This window comes from Urocitellus parryii, chromosome 5, assembly GCF_045843805.1.
Source record: "Urocitellus parryii isolate mUroPar1 chromosome 5, mUroPar1.hap1, whole genome shotgun sequence".
NCBI lineage: Eukaryota > Metazoa > Chordata > Mammalia > Rodentia > Sciuridae > Urocitellus > Urocitellus parryii.
In genome coordinates this window covers 87,323,589-87,346,241 of record NC_135535.1, presented here as the reverse complement: position 1 = coordinate 87,346,241, position 22,653 = coordinate 87,323,589, and the positions used below count along the sequence as shown (strand labels likewise).

General features: G+C 35.4%; 1 protein-coding gene across 3 annotated transcripts in view; it reads right to left on the bottom strand.

Annotated features, from left to right (window-relative positions):
• The window catches only part of Sox5 (SRY-box transcription factor 5), a 329,602-nt gene that overhangs the window by 182,695 nt on the left and 124,254 nt on the right, over positions 1-22,653 (bottom strand). For all 3 annotated transcript variants that reach the window (XM_077798717.1, XM_026392331.2, XM_026392329.2), the window contains exons 3-5: positions 21,794-21,880; positions 7,340-7,512; positions 1,912-1,980 (exon numbers count right to left, since the gene is read on the bottom strand). In XM_077798717.1, the coding sequence (XP_077654843.1) occupies positions 1,912-1,980; positions 7,340-7,512; positions 21,794-21,880 (329 nt within the window). The remainder of the gene's footprint in view (positions 1-1,911; positions 1,981-7,339; positions 7,513-21,793; positions 21,881-22,653) is intronic.

Sequence of the window (22,653 nt, the reverse complement as noted above, 5' to 3'; positions counted from 1 at the left end):
TCATTTCTCCAAAAAGCACTTTAAATGTTGACTAATGTAAATGGTCAAAACACAACATTTCTTGAGTCTTGAACTACTTATAAGTTTAGATGTATTTTTGCACTTGTGTTTAAAAGACTTAGTCTCACAGAAATGACAAAATTTTAAAAATATTAGTAACTTTTTCAAATTGCAGTCAAACTAGGTGACTTGCCATATTGCTGAACATGAAATTATATCTTATTTGTAATTAAAGCATGCCATAATTTTAATATCTTTTTTATAATTTATTCTTTTTAAATACACATGGCAGTAGAGTATATTTCAGCATATTATGCGTACATGGAATATAACTTATTCTAATTAGGCTCAATTCTTGTTTTGTATGTGAATGTGGAGTTTCACTGGTGGTATATTAATATATGAACATAGGAGGGTTATTTCTGACTCATTCTACTATCTTTCCTATTCCTATCTTTCCTCCCTTCCCTTCATTCCCCTTTGTCTAAAATTTAAAACATTTTAAATGCAGATAACTTGGTGCCATCAGCCAAAACAAATAGGCATAGTCAGTGTGCTTTGAACAATAGGAAGACCAAAGAACAGTTTTAAACCACAGAGTTCAATAACTGTGCTCCAGACATGAATAGATAAAAGCATGTCAGAAATGTGTTGCTTATAATAACAATTATGGAATACAAAGACCCCTGGCTGGAACATCTTACCCATGTTCCACTGTCCCACTGAAGTTTCATTGGCTCATTAAAATTCCAGGTAACAAGGAAAAACAAACATTGATTTGTCTATGTAGCTGAGGGTAAAGAAATTGCATGCACCTGACCCAGTTAGATAAGTTAGGGAGAGGTTTTGTTGCCAAAAACTTAAAAACATGGCTAATACATGAATAAAATAATTTTGAAATGTCTGCTTCTGTCTTCTATGATATTTACAGGTAAAAAAATGCTATATTCTCAGGGAATAATTTCAAAAGAATGATGAATTTCTACACAAATGGGGAACATTTCAACTACAGTTGCTTCAAGATACAGGATGTGACATAAGGTTGGAGTCATAGTTCCATGAATTATGAGACCTTGACAGTCACGGCAAGTAGGTGCTGAGTACTCACTATGTGCTGTGGCACTATGACAAGTCTCTTTATCTGTGATGTGACTTAATATTCATCAAATCTCTTTGAAGTAAGTAATTTTCAAAAAGGGAAACAAATTCTGTCAAAGTTCATGCTAGCAACAAAGAGTGAAAGCAGGACATACCTGGCAACTTATTTTTCCTTTCATTACTAATAGAGTTGCTTCCTTCCTTCTTTATTGATGTGCCTAATCACTGTGCACTTCCATACACCATACACGAAAAACATAGAGGACCATAGAGTCTTCAGACTTGGTTTCCCCAGGCAATACCATGGGTAAGGGCTGACATGAAGACCAAATCATCACCTTCCCTGTGTTCCACTCTGATGATGACACATAGCTCTTGAACAAACATTCAGTAAAAAAGCTCTCTGGCACTCTTTCTCTGATAACCTTTGGCACCTTTCTGCTTCAGTTACCTGCACCTACCCCATTAAGAATACTTACATTTTAAGTACTAAAGCATAGAAGAACCAAAAAACATAACTTTAAAGAGAGACAAAATAAAATAAAGCTTGGAGGAAATGAAATATTTCTCCCCAATAATTTGTTCTCAGGATAAGATGAAAATCACTGGCAGACTGCTCAGACAGAAGCTCCCTGATACACTAGGGCCTGGGACAGTCATCATTTACAAGATGTGTATGGCACATGAGGCAACATGTCATGAATTAGGCTGAAAGTAAATTTTAGATTGGAAGTCATTCGAGTTAGGTCACATAAGAAACAAAAATATGTTGGTTTTTTTAATTGAAAGTGTATTGAAATTCTGATTTCTGACCTGGATCTGTTGCTGAAGCAAATTGATTTTGTGTTGTTGCTGCAGGAGTTGCTGCTGTTGTCTTGCAATCTGTGGAGAAATAGCACATGAAAAATTTAAAAATACACTGAAGTGATTGGGAGGAGGGGATTACCTATGTTTTGTTTCTCAGAGTTTTATTTTGACACTGGTCAAGATGCTGAAGACAGATGTGTCCTGCCCCGAAATTATGGTCAAATCATCCTTAAGTAGGATCAAATAAGCATTTAGTCTCCAGAACCAGATATGCTTCTTTTGGCCTAAAATAAATGAAACCCAAGATATTTCAACAGTGATCTATCCCAGTAAGAAGCAGTAGGGATTCAAAGTCTCTCTTCCTGATGATATATTAAGAAGACACTGTTCTGACCTTTCAGCCCTTTTCTACAAAAGAAAGAGTATTGCATAAATGGGGTTGTTGTGACCAAGGGGTTCAGAGAAACATACATTATAAAGAGACTAGATACAGTGATGTTTTTGATAACTTTTTTGTTGTTTTGTGATAAACACTGTTCTCATTTTGACTTTCCACAAATGTCTAAAGGCCACCTCTCCAGAACATCCTATTCTAGGGATATCTGTACCCATATTTCTCTACCAAAATGAGGTCATCAATCACCTCTATTAAATTCTGAAATGTGTTTTAATTATCATTTTTAAATGTTTCATCAGAATCTGACCCTCAAACACCTTTTATCGATCTTGAACTCTCTTCTATGTTTTTTATGTCATAACACTTTTCTTGTATTTTTGCTACCTCTCCGCCTAGCAGAGGGATGCTGTGATCCTCTAAGGCTCAATTGTAGACACTGTTCTTTACCCTCTGTGTGTACTTTCATATAGATGCCAAGTGATTTGATGCCAAGTGTTTCTCTTGTCTACCCTTTGTTTTAAGCATTAGACCTATCTACCCAGAGACATACTCAAGGTACTTTATGGTCAACAGATCCAAAACTAAAGTCAAGATTCCGTCCCCTGTGGTGTGGTCATTTTAAGTGTTTCCTATTCCATGGAAGAGCAAGAGTGCTCCCCTGTTACCCACAGTTTTAACAACCTCTGCACTTACTTAATACAGTGCCCCATCCTATGACTCCAAATTCATACTTTCTGTCTCCTGGGAAGAACTCCATACATTCAGTGAGGTTAAGGAGTACGCACAATTTGCTTGCTATTTGCACAGAGCCTGGTATAAAAGGGATACTGAATGAATATTTAATGAGAACACAAGAACTAATAGGTGAGGAGAAAATTTTAAATAATTTATTACATGATATGGAGTAGAAAGCCATCTCATGAGAATGCAACTTCTGGCCTCATGAAACCTACCACTCTTTTATAAATGAGCTCCAGATCTCATTTTCACCAAAAATAAGTGATTCTCAGCACCATGATTTATCATGTTTATTACAAAAAAAAAATCTGTGAAACTCTGTGGTGGAAAATTAAAATTCAGGAAAACATTGATACATCACTGTGAGTAAAAGAAAAAAAAAACTCATGTGATGGGAATGGTTCTGCATGGCTATATTATGACTTTGATTTCCTTTGTGGACTTTGGTAAAATTATGATTTTTTATTATTTTCATTTTATCATTGGAATATGGTAAAAAAAGACCACTTCTGGTTTTTTTCTGAAGATATGTAGAAAATGATAAAAAATAAATGTCACTCATTTCCTTCAGTCTAGTTCTTCTCTTCCACATATAAGCACTTGAATTGATATTCAAATCCTTTTAACAATGTGGTGAGAACACCTAATGAACCAAGTCACACCTTCATGATCCTCCTGTACTGAGCCACTGAGCCCTCTTCCTGGATTGCTTGACATCTATTTGTTCTTTGTCGTTTTGTCATCAGTCCCTACAGTAGATTACAAATCAGCACCCAGAGAGATCTTCTTATGATATAAGTTGTGTTGTGTTTTTCCTCTTTCAAAACCTTTGTGCTCGCTGAGAGCACAAGCTGGATACTCTCTAATGCCAGCAAACCCATATGATTTCTGCTACTTCTCTGATTTCATCTCCTTTTCTCCCTGTCACTTCCTCACCATACTTCTCTCCTGTCTCTTGAATACATCAAGGATGCTGTTGCCAACCCCTGGGTCATTGCACTTGCCTTTCCTCTTTAATCTGGAACACACTGGCTCAATGGTCATGTGGCTCACTCCCTTTCTTCCTATTAGACTGCTCAAATGATACCTGGTCGATGAGCTCTTCCCTCGGTACTTTAAGAGAGCCTATCTCTGTACCTGATGCTCTCATCCCAATTACCTACTTTATTTTTCACCCTATTACATAGTCATACATACTATAATTTAGTGATTTATTTATTGTTTGGCTGTCTGAACTAAGAGTTCAATATGTGAGGGATTTTGGTCTGCTTTACTCCCTTCAGTATTTCCAGTAATTAGAACAGAACCTAGCACTAAACTTGTGTTTAATAGATATTCATGGAATAGAGGAACGCAGACGGGAGCTCAGAATCTGATGGGAAGGTTGATGGCGGAGTGGGCCCATTTATCTGTGTAAGGTACAGAGACCTGAGACATCCTGCCCTGAATAGGGAATCCTGGGAGGGAAATTTTCGAGAAAGGCAAGCCTGACCTGGATCTTCAAAGTATTAATGTCCTTCCTGACAAGGTCTGAAACTGCAGAATGGTGACGGTACTAGCCAGCTCTGTACAGTAAAGGAGACTGGGAGAGCACAATGGGTCCGAGAAACTGGACCTGTAGCTCTCCTGAGGGACGACCTCTCAGGCAGTAGAGGCAGCATTGCCACGCATCTCTCCAACACTGGAAAGAAATTCTGGAAGGGGCTTCAGGTTTCTAAAGTTCCAAGGAAAATGGTCAGAGCTCTTCAGAAAGTAGAACATTCTAGAATCCCCATGTGATGTTCATGGATGGGTCAGAGTGTGAAATAAAAAGACTTCCTCTCTATTTGTGAATGCTTCAACTTTTCAGAAAGGTGTTCCCTGGAAACCCCCAAAGTAAGTAGGTATTCTCTACAAAAAAATAAAAATAAAAATCTGAAACTACAGTTTTCAGAGGCTCCTAGGATTCTCCAGAATTCAGGTGAGTGAAGACATTAAAAGCTAAGGATAGGAAATATGTTGTTTTCTATAGGGTGACAGGCAAGCATTTTGAACTCGTTTATTGCAGAGCTAAGCAAGAAGAATATGGGCCATATTTAGTAACTTGCCAACAAATCTTTTAAAAAAAATGATGAGACATTTCATTCAAAATAAAAAATATCATCTCTTTAGCAGAAATGAACCATCAAGAAGAGGAAAATGAAAAAAAAAAAACAACAGGGGAGGGTAGTGTCTTCAAACTATTCAAAAGAAGTAATCTGAGTATTTCTTTACCTCTTTCAACTCTGCTAGTTTACTCTTTGGAAGTTGTTTTGAAGAGTTTGCAAAGATGTGTAAACATACAAATACCCTTGATTAAATAGTGGCTGTTCTCCACTTGGGACATTGAGTGAACTGTGCCCAGGACATAGAACAAAGGGCTATAGCCGTGGAAAAGTGGCACCATCCTTGCATGTAAACTGACCCTATGACACCCTCTATGTTGCTTTCTCTTTTAATTCTTGCTACATATTTGTCAAATTTTACTGTCTGATTTCTGCTGAAACACTATAGAAACTGCATTCTTAAAGGCAAATGATGAGAATCTAAATGGTAAAGCTAGTAGCTTCTGATCAATCTTAGAATGATAATTTTTTTTGTAGCCTATTACACCTTAAAAATCTCTGTTTTCTTTGGTTCTCCTGGTTCACCACACTGCACTCATAGCCCTCCTCCTGTATGTGACTGCTTTCGGGTGTGTTCACTTTCCTATCTGATAGCTACATGCCAGTGCTTCCCAGGAGGACATACCCTGAGTTCCTATTTCTCATGATATCAAGACTGTATTTCAGGGCCTATTAACCTGTGACTCCTCTGCATGAGACTCTCTGGCCCCAGGTACCAACATGGCTGCCTCTAGATTGTTGACATCTGACTCAATTCCCACAGCTCCAGAAAGACATACCCCACCACCCAATCTAAGAAATGCTGCCTTGTCACATCAACCAATATTTATCACATTACTCTTCTTATACATCTCTGAGTTACTTTTCCTTGTCTAATACTGTTTTATTTATCTGTCCCTTTGTTAACTGTCTTTCCACTAGGTTTCAGGAGCATTGTCTCTGTGGCTAACTGAGATACAACCTGAGCGATCAGCCCAGTGCTCAGCATATAAGAAGCACTGAATTACTACTTGTTGAATAAGTGAATGGATCTTATGTACTACAGTAGTGTAAACTACAGTCTCCAGGTAGATAATCTAAGAAACTTAGTTCAGCCCTTTTCTTCTATGCTACTGATTGAATTTTCTAGCTGCCTTTCACATATCTCTAACTGCACAACCTGATATAGGCTTTAGTTCAGCATAATAAACCATTTTCACGTCTATATCTGCCCTCTACCTGACCTTCCATATTGGTGGTATTCACATTCTCACTCTCCTTCTAGTCAGGCTCATCACTCTTCCTCTCCCTTTTGCCCACTCAAAAAATTCTACTGACCATAACTCTCCTACTTGTTCATTCCTGTCTCCTCTGTCTCTGTTAATTACCTTCTTAGTTTAGATTCGCATACATTATTATTTGAACTACTAGAATAGCTTCATCACTGAAAATTCTGTCCCCTAATTGTAATTCACTTCACTTTATTGAATCCTACCTATTACTCAGAGCATATTTAGAAAGTCATCTTTCTAATAAATGTTTTTCAAAATGTTTCCGTCTGGAAAAATTTCCTTGACTCTTCATGGTTTTTGGTACTTATGTCATGACCCATCAGCATTTATCTTGTTTATAAGTAGGGTATCCTTTACCCTAAATGCTTAAAACCAGAAGTGTTTTAGATTTCCAATGGTTGGGGGGGGGTTTGGAATAGTCACATATACATAATGCAAAGTCTTGGGTTGGAGACCCAAGTCAAAACATGAAATTCATTTGTGTTTCTTACACATCTTAAATACCTAGTCCAAAGGTAATTTTATACAATATGTGAAATATGGCTGTGTTTTGACTGCAACCTGGAATCATGTGGAATTTTCCACATATGGCATCATGTCAGCACTGAAAAGTTTTGAATTTTAGAAAATTTCAGATTTTAAGATTTCTGATTATAGTTACTCAACCTGTGCTTCTGTTTCTACCAACGTAGTTAATAAGCTTCTTAAAATCTGTGTGTGTGTGTGTGTGTGTGTGTGTGTGTGTTTGTTTTGCCTTTTTATTTACCTAGATGGGGCTGGACGAAAGGGCTCTTATTCACCTTTGTATGCCTCAAATAGTGATTGACAAAAATCAAGCAAAACAATGTCTAAGGAACCCAACAGTACCTTTGGATCTTACTCACCTGCTCTTGTTGCTGCTTAGCCAGCTCCATTTGCTGGCGCTGTTTCTCAATTTGAGATGCAGCCAGTTTCTTCTGCTCATCGTGGGCAGCCAACAGCTGCTCTCGCAGACTTGTCAGCTGATTGATCATACCCATGAGCTGCCTCTCTTTCTCAGCTAGGCTTTCTGGAGTCCCTGAAAATAACATGGTAACAAAACACACAAGAGTAATGAGAAGAGTGATCTTTCAATGACAATGACGGTCGTATAAGGAACTAATTGAAGTATAAGATTGGATCCTCATCTATATGAAAACATATGCTTACCTTTTTTTTTTTAGATTTTCCCTTAGTCATTAAACGTGATGGCTATTTCCCCTTTACTTAACATTAGAATGAACAAACATTTTAAAATCTTGACCACAATAATCTATTGCTTTTTTGTTTTTACTCTACAAATAAATTAAAATTTTTTTGGCTGAGCATCTACTACTTTTAGTGTTCTATGCTGTTCTGTAGGGAATAAAAGATGTCTAAAGCAGTTTTTGACCCTAGTGTTTCGATTACTCAAAGAGGCAATAGAAAGACATGAAAAATTAATGGCTTAATTTTTAAGAGATCAAAGCATTATTATCGGTGATAGGATTCTCCTTTCCTTTACAGAAGAATCCTGAAGATTCAGAACTAAGAAATCCTTCACGAAAAGAGCAGAAAATTTGGGGGTGTTGAGGTGCTGCCCAGTACTACAGGGGCACATGGTTAAGTGTGTGATAGACCCTGGCTGCCATCTCCAGGGAGGAAATATCTATTTGTCCAATCAAGTTTTAGACAGTTTTACCATATACCCTCAGAGACTATCTTCGAGAATAGAATCCACTCAACAGAGCAAATATTCAAGTTTGTGGCTATCTTGAACAGTGAAATGTGGGAGGCAAATTCACATCACATTATGGTTACCTAAGATTAGACATGGATCTAAGATTTGGAAAAGACATGGAAATCACTTGAAAGAAATGGTATGTTCAAGATATTAAAAACATGCCAGTCAGTTAAATTACTTCTTTGTTACACTGGAAATGCACGCTATTCCCCGAAACAGGAAAAAAAAAAAAAAACACCACTTTTAATTGTTCTTTTAAAACTCACAAGATAGAGAAGACCCCTAAGGTAAAATACTTGCACTAGAAGGGAACACAGTTTTAATTACAATATTCACTTCAAACCTAAGGCAGTAAGCACCATGCATTTGCCACCTCTGCATGTAATTATATGGAAGGATCTCTTACAAATCAGTCACCACTCCCTACCCAACTGCATTTCACTTCACCAATTTAGGATGAAAAATCATGTGCTTTGGGGGGAAGTAGTAGCTATAGTTAGTGGCTTATAAATATCATGTGCCCAACTGAGATGGAAATAAAGTTTCTAAAAAATGCCATTAATATACTTCTAATGAATGAATATCCTGAAAGAATGTCTGTGTGAAAATAAAGCAAGAACCATTATTTTTGTATTCAATTTTTTATTATCCATATCTAGCCTTATTTAGGACATGTGACCAAAAAAAAATGTTGCTAATAATTTATCATACCTCAGTTTTTTGGAACCCTCCAGAAAAGAAGAACGTTTAAGATAACAGCTACATAAATATTGCATACTGATATTAAATAATCTCAATATATCCAGGGAAGATTTCCTTAATGAAAATATTGATATGATAACAGATTACCATCTTCCTACATTGTTAAGAGAAAAGTGAGGTACTGTCATGTTTCAAGGAAGAGTGACATACATCACATCTGGGAATGATCATAAACTTGAAAGGATAATTCCACCTTCTAGATATCTTTAGAAATGAAGTCCAAAAAAAGTATAAGAAATGTAGAGAAATATTAATAAGTGTTTTAAATGAAATACTAAAAACAATCTAAATGTCAAAATGGGAATAAACAAATAATCATGGGGTGCATATATTCTGCAGCCATGGAAGTTATTTGAGAACTGTTTTTAACGACATGGGATCTTATTCACAATATAAATCTAGGTGAAAAAGTTAGATAGAAACAAAACATTTTGTAAGGATATCTGAATGCATGCATCCATCTATGTAAAAGGGGGGAAAAAACTAAAAATAAATTTACCTACATATTAATAGTGACTATTTCTAGGTGCTGGGATTATAAGTCATCTTAATTATTTTCTTCTTATTTTTATATTTATAATTTTTCTACAATGAATATTATTACCATAATTACTTATATTTAAAAAATATAGGTCATTGAAACATGTAGCAATATAACTTAGAAGCTCAACAATGCATAATTCCACTTAACCCCAAAATATAAAAAAATATTTATGTGGTGGTAAGTATTAACAAATATCACTTTGGCATTCAGCATATGGAAGATTGACAAAATTCTGCTGTCTTCATTTAGCTATGTAGACAAATTTTATTTTAAATTTAAAACAAATTGCCCATATTTAATTCAATCTTATTGAACAATTATTCTACCACTCTACCTCATGTTTCCCCATTGCTGGAGATGATACCCAAGGCCTTGTGAATGTGAGGTAACGGCTCTACCATTGACTTATATCTCCAAGACCTAGCTGTATCTTGGAGCCTCCTCACATGACTTTTTCTGGCCTTGAACTAACTAAAATACTTCAACTCCTAAACTGTGTATTGCAACAATTCTAAAAAAGCATACTCTGTACTTTTAAACTACTTTGAGTCTTAAAAATGTATTAGTGTCAAAGAAATTATCAGGTATATGCCGAACCTTATTTTGTTTCCCACCTGTAGTAACCATTTTCTTTTTACAGAATAAATTATCTCTGAGTGTGTATCTCAGACTCATCATTTAATATGTATTAAAGTAGAACTCACCATTATCCTTTAATTTTAAAGTACTGTTATCCATTCAACATTCTCAGCAAATGTTGTTAATATCACCCTCACTTCTCTTCTCAACTACAAATACATGTCCATAATACCAATAAATTTCACATTAATTTTCCCTCAGTGTATTTTCCTTTAATTTTATGAATAATCAATAATCAATAATAATCAATAATTATAAAGTTGTATCATAAAAAAATCTCCTCCAAATAACTGTCCCTTCAAAAGTAACCACTATTATTTTTTTCTTGTGTATCCTATTCTTGTTAGTACAGATTTAAGCATACACCAGAATATTCAAATAATAGCTTGTCAAGGCTCCTATAAGAAGGATACAAAGACTGGGTGGGTTAAATAATAGAAATTTATTGTCCATAGTCTGGAGGCTACCAAGTCCAAGAAAAGGTTGTCGCCAGGGACCGCTGCTCCTGAGTACCATGAGGAAACAATGTATTCTAGGCTTTTCTCTCTAGCTTGTAAAGGGCTATCTTTTCCATGTCTTTACATCAAGACTCTCTATATACATCCATGTCCAAATTTATTCCTCTGTTAAAGAGGTGCTGTCATCTTGGATTAGGGTCCTCAATAGTGACATCATTATAATTGAACCAAGGCTATTAAGATCTTTCTCCAAATATATTCCCATTCTAAGGTTCTAGATATTATTGCTTGAGCATATGAATTTAGGGGAAGGGGAAGGCTCATAATTCAAAGCATAAAAATTTCTTTGACATAATGATAAATATTGCTATACAGTATTTGGGAAATTCTTGTTCTAGCTTCTTTTACCCATCTCCACAGCCATTCTTTTTTTCTGAAATTATTATAATAAACTTTTAATCATACTTCCTGCCATCAAAAACCCTTGGTAAGCATATCCTTGAAAATGGTATGAAAATTATCTGCTGAGAAAAGCAATCTAGTTATATTTCTTCCCTGTTTATAAAAACTTGTTCTTGTCTATCACTGGCTACAGAATAAAATGAAACTTATTCTTGAGAATGAGTAAAGTACTTCAAAACATCACTCAACCTTCCTACTTCCCTTGTGTAACCCCATTTCTAGACAGACTAAAATTTCACATTACCCCCCCACACACAACATATAGGAAGCCCCTATAAATGCCACTTTTTAGAAAGAAGCGCCTTGCACAGGCATTCCTCCCTAAATATTTATTATTCAAATTCCAAGTCATGTATCCTGCTTTTCATGGTTTTTTTTTTTCCTGATTTCTACTGATAACAGCTGCTCCACTCCCTCCTTTGGAAATCCACATAGTATGTATCTTTATTATAGTACTTAATCATTGCATGGTATTATCTCATTTTTACTTTCTTTTCTCTCAATGTGAGGAGAGAGAGCTATGAAAGCATCAATTGTAAATTATTGACTTTTATATCCTCATTACTTGCTACAGGTAAAGGCAAATAGTGTATGTCCAACAAAACAAATCATCTAACACTGTTTAATGAATTACATAAAGGAAAAAGACCCTTCCCTTTCCACCGCTCTCATGTTTAGGCATGCCATATAGCTAAGGTGAAAGGGGAGATGTTTTATCTTATGTGAACTACATAGGGATTCTCATTTTGGCTTAAGGAAGCTGAATCAAGGAACTGAAGCTTTTACAAAAGAAATCTCCATTAAAAAAAAAATACCAAACTAAGGTGAAGGAATTAACCTGTTGGCTTATTTTTAAATTGTCATGTTCTTCATAACAATCTACAAGTGCATAGAGAGGGCTCAATGAAAAGCCTGAGAAAAATGAAGAAACTATCTTAGTGACAAAACATTCAAGGTTTTTTAAAAACCAAAAAGAAAATTAACTAGATCCAGAGAAAATCCTGTAGGCTTCAAAAACAAAAAATATAAGTTAATGTTTATTCACCTAAATTCCTATTTTGTAGAAGTGTGTTACACAGTGGATCCATGACCATGTTTGTATGAACAGTGTTTGTATGAACGAGTTCCTTCTGACTTAGCCAGTTCTGGTATGCAGACAATCATATAGGTTTGGCTAACCCCATCTGACTCAGCTACAGTGTGAGTTCATTATGTGTGTTTCACTGATAGCTATTTTTGTTTTAGATATTTGTGTTCTCGTGTATTTGAATCTATGCTAGTATTCCTTCAATTCCATTAGAATGAATATGTATTGGAAAGAAAAAAGAATGCTTCATTTCTTCTTCATGCCTAATGAGTAAGGCATGTCAATAATTCATTGTTTTGTAGAGTCCACAGAAGCAGAGAAGGTTCCTTAATATAATGGGATAGAGACCACGAAAGAAGAGAATCAACTTTTATCACCTAACTCACTGACAGAGATCCTCATCTATGTATTGCATAGCCAGAATCAAGGTGTTCCCCTTCATGGTTTTGCCTGCCTCATCTCCCCCATGTAATTAATTGGAAGCCTGTGAACCCTAGAGCCTAGTACAAATCAGCCCATGTATTTTCATTTACCCTGCCACATCTTATTTCAGTCTACCCTTATCTCTGGCCTTGCTTACTGCTTTGGTCTTCTAAGTATTCTACCAGTTTCCACTTCTTCCGTACTAAAACCTATTCTCCAAGAGAATATTCAGAGTGATCTGCTTAGAATGTGAATCAAATCATGTCACAGTCCTGTAAACACACACACACACACACACACACACACTCACACACACACACACACACCTTTATACTGCACATGGAATAAAATCCAAGCTCCTTTTCCTACAAAGACTTGAATGAGGTGGCCTTTGTCATCAACTTCTCCCATTATCTTTTTTGCCAGAACACTTCTTTGAGTTCCTCTATACCAAAATGTAAAATCGCTCCCAACATCGTGCCTTAGCATGTCCACTATTTCCCTCCCCCAGAAAACTCTTCCCCTAGATTAGGGCTGCTCAACTTCAGCACTGTTGATATTTTGCACCAGGCAATTACTTCTTTGGGGAACAGACTTTTGTAGTATATCTGTCCTCCACTCACTAGATTCAGGTAGGATCCCTCCCCTGAGTTACATTGCCCACAAGTATCCCCAGGCATGGACAAATTCATGTGGTGGAGGAAAGTCATACTCAGTTAAGAACTACAGTTATTTAGTGCTTAAAAATAAGAATATGTTCTGAGAAACATGCCCTTAGGTACTTCTGTTTCTGTAGCAACATCAGATTGTATTTACACAGACTAAGATGGCTACAGTGTCACTAGGTGGTCTAGTCATATAGGACCACCATAGCATGCGCAGAGCATAGTTGACCAAAACATTGCTATGCAGTACAGGATACACTTCAGTGACAGGCTTTTTCTAACTCTCAGCATGCACACAGTACTGCTCTCATGTGCCTCACACTAATCTAAGGGGGTGGGGGTACTACAAGTGCAAGGCTAAAAAGAAGGCTTGCCCTCATGAGTTTAATTTAAATAGAAGTGAGATAAATACACAAATACATTCAAGATCCATCTAGAATAGTAATTTAAAGACCAGCTCCTCGGGAGACCTTCCCTGAACACTGACAATATAAAAGCCATCATGCCTTACTGTCTATCACCTCTCCCCACTTCTCTACTGTTCATACCAGTTTTCCCCCTCCCTCCTTTTCTTACTGGTGATTGAATCCAGGCTCTGACACATTCTAGGCAAGGGCTCTACTACTGAGCTATATCCCAGCCTTTCTTTTGTAATTATTTATGTTTTTGAGAAAGGGTCTCACTATGTTGCCCAGGCTGGCCTGGAACTTGTGATCATCCCACTTCAGTCTCCCAGTCGATGGCATTTTAGGCATGCACCACCACACTCAGGTTGATACATTTTTTGACTGTTATCTCCTTATAGAGTATAAGCTCTAAGATAACAGGATGTTAATTAGCCTTGTGTAAGGCTATGTGTATCATCAGCATCTAAGGAATAATGCCCAGCACATCATGGATAACTGATGACTGTTTCTTGAATGAATAAAAAAAAAACTTAAGACTAAATAAAAATCCTTGATTAACTAATACTGACTACATAAATACTGACTGCATAATTCTATTTATAAGGATAAACTTTAGCAGGATAAACTTTAACTTATCCTTAAGTTAGGAATGATCTTAAATACAACAAAATAATTTAAAAATACATGACAGTTCCTGAATATTGTTGTATTTAACTCAAATGAAATTTATATTTATATATAAATGTAAAATGAAACTAAATCATTAAATTAAAAAAAATTGTGAGTATTGTTCAAATCAAGAAGAGATAAAAATAAACTCATTCAAGAATGAAAAATGCCCTAGAATTTTAGGGCTAGTAATAAGTTGCAGATTATTTTCTTCCTTTAAAAAATTAACAAAAATTTAATAGTTTCAAAGCAATAGTCTTTGCCAGATTTTTTAAGAATGTTATTGTTGGTGTTTCTTAGTCTATTAGTGTTACAATTTAGATAGGACATTTCCTTGGTTTAATTTTTTTATGGAAATTTTGCTTTCAACTGGTTTTCTACTTGAAGCATCTAAAAATAATTCACCGTGTTTCCTTTAAAAATTCTATGTGGAGCTGGGTGCATTGTTGCATGCCTGTAATCCCAGAAGCTTGGGTGGGGGACGGGGGAAGCAGGAGGATCACAAGTTCAAAGTCAGCCCCGTAACTTAGTGAGACCATGCTTCAAAATAAAAAATAAGAGGGCTGGGAATGTGGCTCAGTGGTTAAGTACCTCTGGCTTCATCCCTGATACCAAAAAAAAAAAAAAAAAAAAAAGAAAGAAAAAACTAGGAAAAAAATTCTGTATGGTGTAGTACCCTCAAGTATGTACAACATTTTTTATGTATCACTTAAAATATGAATTTGTTAGAAATTCATGCATGATGAAAGAGCTACTATTGACTATAAACTCTAGGAGGGCAGGGATCTTTCTGGTAACATGATATCTCCAGAGAGAGCTCATAGCAAGGCAGAACCACATAAATTTAAGAAAATGAGAACATAATGAATAAAGACTTACTTAAATCACTCAACATCTACAACTAAAACTCCTTTCAGTGATATTCATTCATCAAGAGAGAAAAGGCAGACTCTTCAACAAAAGGAATGAATGGAAATCACATTATTCCAATTTTTTAAAGGAGTATCTGTCATCTAACTTGTAATCATGTAGAAATAAGTCCTCTTCATTAAGAAATAATTTTATCAAATTCTGATAAAATTTAGCCACATTCTTCATTGTAATATAGAAATCCCTCAGAAACTAGAATCAATTAAAATTAAATAAGGAATATTATATGCCTGACAATAATTAAATGATATCCTCTGCTAATACTTTAACTTTTTTTTTCAACAAAGTAACTTGCCAGGACCTACTTATTATTTTTTATATTTATGTAAAATTTTGAACTTTTCAAAGCTCAGACCTTTTTAAAATATTTATAATTTAAAAATATTGTTATGGTCTTTGCTTCAACATCCTAAAGGGTGGGGGATATTGGTTTGTATTGAAGTCTATCTACCTTAGAAAGCTTTTGATTTTAAGAGTGACTGCCATTCGAGTGAAGTAGAGCACCTGACAAGTAACTATGGTCTTTACCCTGTTGTCTCAGGCTGAATGTTTTGTTTCTGGGACCTTGGAACAAGATGCATTTTTAATGTATTAAAAATCCATAGTGAGCAGGGCATAGTGGTGCAAACCTGTAATCTCAGTGGCTTGGGAGGCTGAGGCAGGAGGACTGTGAGTTCAAAGCCAGCCTCAACAATGACAAGGCACTAATAAATAATAAAACAATTCAGTGAGATCCTGTCTCTAAAAAAAATACAAAATAGGGCTGAGGATGTGGTTCAGTGGTTGAGTGCCCCTGAGTTCGATTCCTAGTACCCTCCTCCCCTCTAAAAAAAAAAAAAAAAACATAATGAAATCAAAGGTCATTCATGTTAGCTTTTTTAGAAACAGGATTCTATCAAATATTTTATACTGTTAAAAATTTTTACCTATTAATATAAATTGAAATTTTAAATATCTTTTCAAGAATATTCCATTAACTTATTACACTTAAAATATATAAAAAATACTTTTGAAAAATATCACATTTTGTTGTCTTTGGAATGTAGTCAATAACTATCATCTCAAAACAAGGAATTTTTCATTTGTCATTTATTCTCAAATATTAGCCCAAACTTTGGGCTAATAGTAAATTAGGTGGTCTACATGGGAAAGGTCATTATGTAAATAGACTAATGATACAAAATACTATGTGTGAGGAGAGATCTGAGCACAAATATTCTGGGTGCAAATTCGAGGGGCACTCCATTCAGATTCAGTAAGTCTAACAGGGTTTTCAAGTTTTAAAGGATTATAGAGTTCTCTGTCCAATTCTGTTGGAGACTGATTGCCACACTCCATGTAAAAAACTGGGCAGCCCCTCTGCTACAACTAAAGTGTGTGGTTTTGATCATCTGAGTCCAACTTTTTCATATCTAAAATCAGAATGACAATCACAAGAATTTTGTAAGGTAGATGTTTACAAAATGCCTATAGGAAGATGTTTATGAAGTGATAAGCAATAAATTGCAACTTTTCTTAAGTGATCAGGTGAGGAAACAAATCAAAAGAAGTAAACTGAATTCCACAAGTACTTAGAAAAATCAGGGTCTCAGGATGAGAAATTCTTTTGGCTCCGTATGCTTCTCAAATAAATGTTAGTATAAAACAGAAAAAGGCTTTAGGTTAATTGCATTATCCAATCATCTGGATCTTGTTTCAACAAGATTTGGAATCCATATCTACAGCAACATAAATAATGTTTTCTATAATTATTTAAAGAATCTTGTACCTATCAAACTAATGAATATTCTTTAAGTGAATTAATGCATTTTTAAATGAGGGAAAAAATAAGAGACTTTTTTATATATAAAACCAAGATTAAATATGAGTTGAGAATTTCAAATCATGTTTAAAACATGCATTTTACAAAGTTTGTGAAATGTCCTCTTTGGTGGACCAGACATACAGATCAATTGAGATCCAGGGGCCAGTCCTCTCTTCCCATCAGTAGCTGTGTTTATGCACTGGTGTGAAGGTGATGGCATCCAGAGACAGAACAAATCACTGGTTTATAGAGAATGTAGTCACTTTTGGCTTTTATAGACATTGCCAAACTTATTTTAAAAACTTATATTTCGTGTGCCAGCAGTCTTTCTTTAGTTCTTATGAAGTTTTTACAAAAAGTGAAAACATTACTCATAAGCAACTACAGAGGAGCTATAAAACTGGCTTAGTGGATTAAAAACATAAACATTTACTTTATTTAGAAGTAAATGACTACATGTTATGTACCTTCCTTATGGTTGACTCTTATATTGAATAAATTCCAGATTCAACAGTACTCTCAGAAAATCATCAACATTTCTAACCCCTTTGTAAAACTCTGCAGATGCACATGTTTTAGGTTATTGTGCAAATATAACAGTCATAAGGTACTCTTAGCAATCCTTGTGATTCTTATATAGTTATTGGATTTCTAAAGAATGAGTTTAAAACAACTTTGAAGATGATAAAAATCCATACATATCAAAATGCTGAAATTTTACTTTCCAAGTTTCAACTCTACAAAACTCTAATGATCCCTTACTAGATTTTTTTTTTTTTTAACCTGGGATCTGATTCCTAGTAAAAGCCTGCTTAATTTCAAATCATTTAATGTTGTTTAGACAGAATTTCCTCTTTCAAGGCAAACAGGGGATCTATATCTCTCTTTTATCTCAAAATTATACATGTCATCTGAGAGCTTATTCTCTTTACATATTGAAGCACATGTCTTCAATTCATGAACTCTAAAGGCTGTAGCACTGCTGAATGGATTATTTCCTTGATCCATCATTGGTAGTTCTAGAGCTGTTTGGTATTTGCCTTAATGTCCCATCTTCCAGAAAGAACAAAATTATAGCTTTCAAAAAGAGCCAATTTTATTTTATTATCTCAAATACAGCTGGCATTTTCCTTAACATTAGACATAACACTTTGTGAGCCTAAATTAATGCAGTGTGACCAGGATCAGAAGGGTGTGCCAGGGATACTAAGGGGAAACAAGCCAGCCTCTAAAAAATTCTCCAAAGGAGGCAGGTAAGAATGGGATGTAGCCCTTTCTGCATGAACTGGTCAGAGATCCTCCAAACAAGGCCCTACTTTACTTTATGAGGAGAGAAACAGAAGTCTGCATACAGATACTTGTGTTATAATTCTACAAATAAATATTAAGTCAGCAAAATACAAAATTTGCAATTGCTTTTTTTGAAAAACAAATGATCTTTTTAGATTAGTCTAAGTGCCATGGATCCCCAGACACTGTCCTCAGGTGAAGTGCCAATGCGGTGACCTTCAGTGTAATGGAATTTCATGCTAGCTGAAACAGTGTGTGGCAGCACTGGTTGCCAACTGGAGTGCAATCACTATTTTCCCCCTTCTCAATAACTATGAGACGATAAAAGGAATTTCTGTACCTTCCCCAGAGGACCATTACTCAGTCCTTCTGCTACAGATAAGGGAGAAAGACTCTGTAAACCAGCCAGTTATACAACATAGCTGATTAGAAAAGAAAAAACAAATAATTCCTTCAGGCAGCTAATCAGTTTATAGCATATATTGACTGCTCACTGTTGGCAGAGCTGTTTTGTCAAACTGTTTTGTTCTGCAAAACTGGACCTCCTGTCCTTTTTGTGTGTTCGTTAGAGGATTTTTTCTAATGTAACTTTAAAACCTAACTGCACATTTCCAACGTACCAGAGCATAAAATGGCATCAGTTCAAAGGCAAAATTATCTAATGTGAAAAAAAAATAATTTTGTGATCTTAAAATTTAGTGACCTTTATTAACCCTCATTGTTTCTTGAAAATGAGACTGACTTTAAATGGGTATGACAGCTATTTTTTGATAGCTGAAACATCCAACTCAAATGCTATTTATTCCTCCTATTTTACAATGTTTATTATTATTTTTTTTTTTACTTTTGAACACTACTAGTGAGAAATACAGTTCTAAACTTTTCCAAGCTGTGATTCTTATGAAAGTAATTATCCAAATGCAACTTACAAAAGCAGCCCCTAAGAATCCAGCTTGGTTCTCTTTGACTACAGTCTTCAATATTCAAAAAAGGGCACAGGCTTTCTGGTTTACTCACTTGCTCTCTCTTACACTCACATATTTCTGAGAACTAATTAAAATTAAATGAAAAATGATCAGTGTAAGTGGAGGAGCCAAGTTTTTAGTGCACAAGACCCAGGAAATTCTGCAAAGGCTGCAAACATCCTAACAAATGCAAAGATTCTATGTGAATACATTACTTTAAATTTTCATTAATAAATCATCTAATAATTTGATAAATTCATGTTTGCATATTTGAGAAAAGCAGCACATACTTATCCTTCCTCCTCCTAAACAAAATCGGAGTATGTAAGACTTATGCCTTTATTTGCCTCACCAAAAATAGCTGCCAAAACAACTAAGCCATTGTTCTTGTCTAACTTCTTCAGAGGTGGCAAGAAAACTACATTCCTGGGCACTGCATAATCTTCTCGCCTGACCCCCCAAGAACCTTTAGTCAAATTCATTTACCCCCAGAGGGCAACCTACTATTGTATCCTCTCCACTTTCTAGCCACCTATGAACAATGGATAGTAATTGCAACTGTCACGGGCAGTCAGCAGGAAAAGTAACCCGGTGCTTTTTTTCCCAGTTTACTGCCAAACCTGAGCTGAGCACCTAATAACCATGCCCCCAACAGAAGAAAGACCTACAGTTGCTTTTAAAATGCATCTGAAAACAGCTTTTTGAACAAACCAGACAGAGGACAATAACCAAACTTGTGCTCTGAATGTGAAGCTTAAAAAACTCAAAATTAAAGACAGAAACTTCTTTTGTGATTGTACTGTAGCTTCCTAAACTAACCCCCCAGGCAAGCCTAAAAGGACAGCTGAGCCTCTTTCCTCTAAGCTTATCATCACTGCTGTTGAGGCTTTTAAGTCTGACTTGTAAAGGAAAACGAGGGAGGGAAAAAAATGTTTGTCCTCCAATGGAATGAGATCACAAGGCTTGGGACAGGCGGCCCTCTCTGCTCTCCGCTCAGTTATTACCTAGGTCAGTGGAGAATAAAGAACCTGGGAGAATACATCCTATGCCTCACGTGCAAATGGGTTAAAATCCATCAAAATAAGATAAAGGACCTGCTGCCTTTCAAAATCATACTTCTCGGTTCTCCTTCAACTTTGTCTGCAAGCTCTTTCAGACACATCAATCATTATTTTTATTATTCATTTAAATGTTATTACAGGATAGATTTTGCTTAGTTGAACTAGGTGACTGTCACTCATTCTGTCCCCATCCGGTCACAATTAATCATTGACTGAATATACGTGATTCCAAATGATTAACAGGAACAAATGAGAAATTCAGTCAAATATTTTCTGAAAGTTTCCAAGTATCCAGATATGAACATCTTGTAGGCCAATGTCTTGAGAAGGCATGAGATATCCTTCTCAAAAAATGTCATTTACACACATATTTTTTCATGCATGTTAACATAAATCTTGTGAATTTCTAAGTATATATTCAACATCTACCAAAATATACACAACAATATGTAACTAAATATATTAATATTGATGATTATCCAGGCGCAGTGGTGCACAGCTGTAATCCCAGCAATTTGGGAGGCTGAGATGGATCACAAATTCAAAGCCAGCTTCAGCAATGGTGAGGCGTTAAGCAACTCAGTGACACTCTGTCTCTAAATAAAATACAAAATAGGGCTGGGGATGTTGTTCAGTGTTCAAGTGCCCCTGAGTTCAATCCCCAGTACTAAATATATATATAGAGAGAGATGATCAACTATCTTGATTTTCTCAAAATTAATCCTACTTTAGAAATTAGATTTGGTTAAGTGTCCTGTTGGCAATGAGCATGAAACTATAGCTTGTCTATCAGGTTGTGAGAAAATATGCTTTGAAATTCATTGAAAGGATCATTTCCTTCTATTTCTATGTAAAGAAATTAAATCTTCTCCTCTTGGTGTTAGTGGAAATTTATTAAAATATGGATATTTGGTATCTTCCATAGTCCATAAAGAATCTTTCTACCTTGTGTATAATTGCTGTTTCAAATAAAACAAAAGCAAAAATATTGGCCTTATACTGCAAAACAACTTTGTATTATGCCATCCCCATTCCATTCATCATTTCTGGTTTCAAATGCAAAACATGTGCATGCATACTTTCAAAATATAGAGTGTATAAAATCATGCTATAAGATATATCCTTTAACCTTGCTGTAGGTGTATAGTCCAGCTTATGAAGCAAATCACTTAAGTTTAAAAAAAATAAGGAGAACTTAAGCATGTTAAATATATAATGGGGTTATTCTATTAAAAACAACCTACCACTAAAGGCACTAACAAAGAAAAATAAGAACACTGATAACATTCCCCTTCAAGCTAGAAAGATCTAACACAGAAAATGTATGGCAAAGAAGGGGGTGGAGGAAGATGTACTTTATCACTATTAATATTCCTTAATATCAGCTTCATTTCTGTACAGTTTGGGTCAAAACAATTATACACATATTACCTTTTATTTCGCCAAAGTTCCCTGATCCCATTGCAAGAAGCTTGTCTTTCCAGTCCTTTGAGAGTAGCTTTTCAATACTGGGGGTTTCTAAATAAAGAAAAAAAAATGTAAGCAAATCAACATAACTGTCTTTACAATGGGGCTCAGTTAAATAGCTATCTGCTAAAAATAAGGCCATCCCTATCCTGGCCCCAGTTCATAATGACTTCATCAACAAACTGATAACAGGGGAGGAAGAAAAGGGATGTGTTTTGTCACCTGCTGTTTCAAAATCATTAGCTTTTTCCTCTTGCGGAACAAAGCCATACTAATTCTTGATGACAATGGGTACATATAAACCTGCAGTTCATTGTTTTTCAATTTGGTGAACAAATTCTTGCTATAATGGATGCTTGTCAATTTCAGGGTGTTAGTCTGCAGTCAAAAAATAATTATGTTGATAAAATGCAGAATAAAAAAAAAGGCAAAGAATTAGCTCTTAAATCTGCTACATGTAATTATATCCCTCTGTGTGTTTACAATTACATCCACTTTATAATATGTGTTTAACATCGCGTGGTGGAAGCACACTGTGGTAAGATTTGCCAGTGCCACGAACATTTAAAAAAAAAAAGTTGATATAAAAGAAGCTTTTTTAAAAAAGAGTGCAAAATTTAGAGAAGTGAGCAATGCCTATAATGGAAACCTATTATTTTTGTATTTCAGATTTGTATCACACTCTTTTAAAATGCCCTGTATTGGGACAGGACACACGTTTCAGAAAGCAAGGTTAAGCTTCAGTCTGGTATTTGTTTCTATATATCACATGGTTTTTGACCTCTCCCTTTTGTGTTGGATTTTAATGTATAAGTAAATATAAA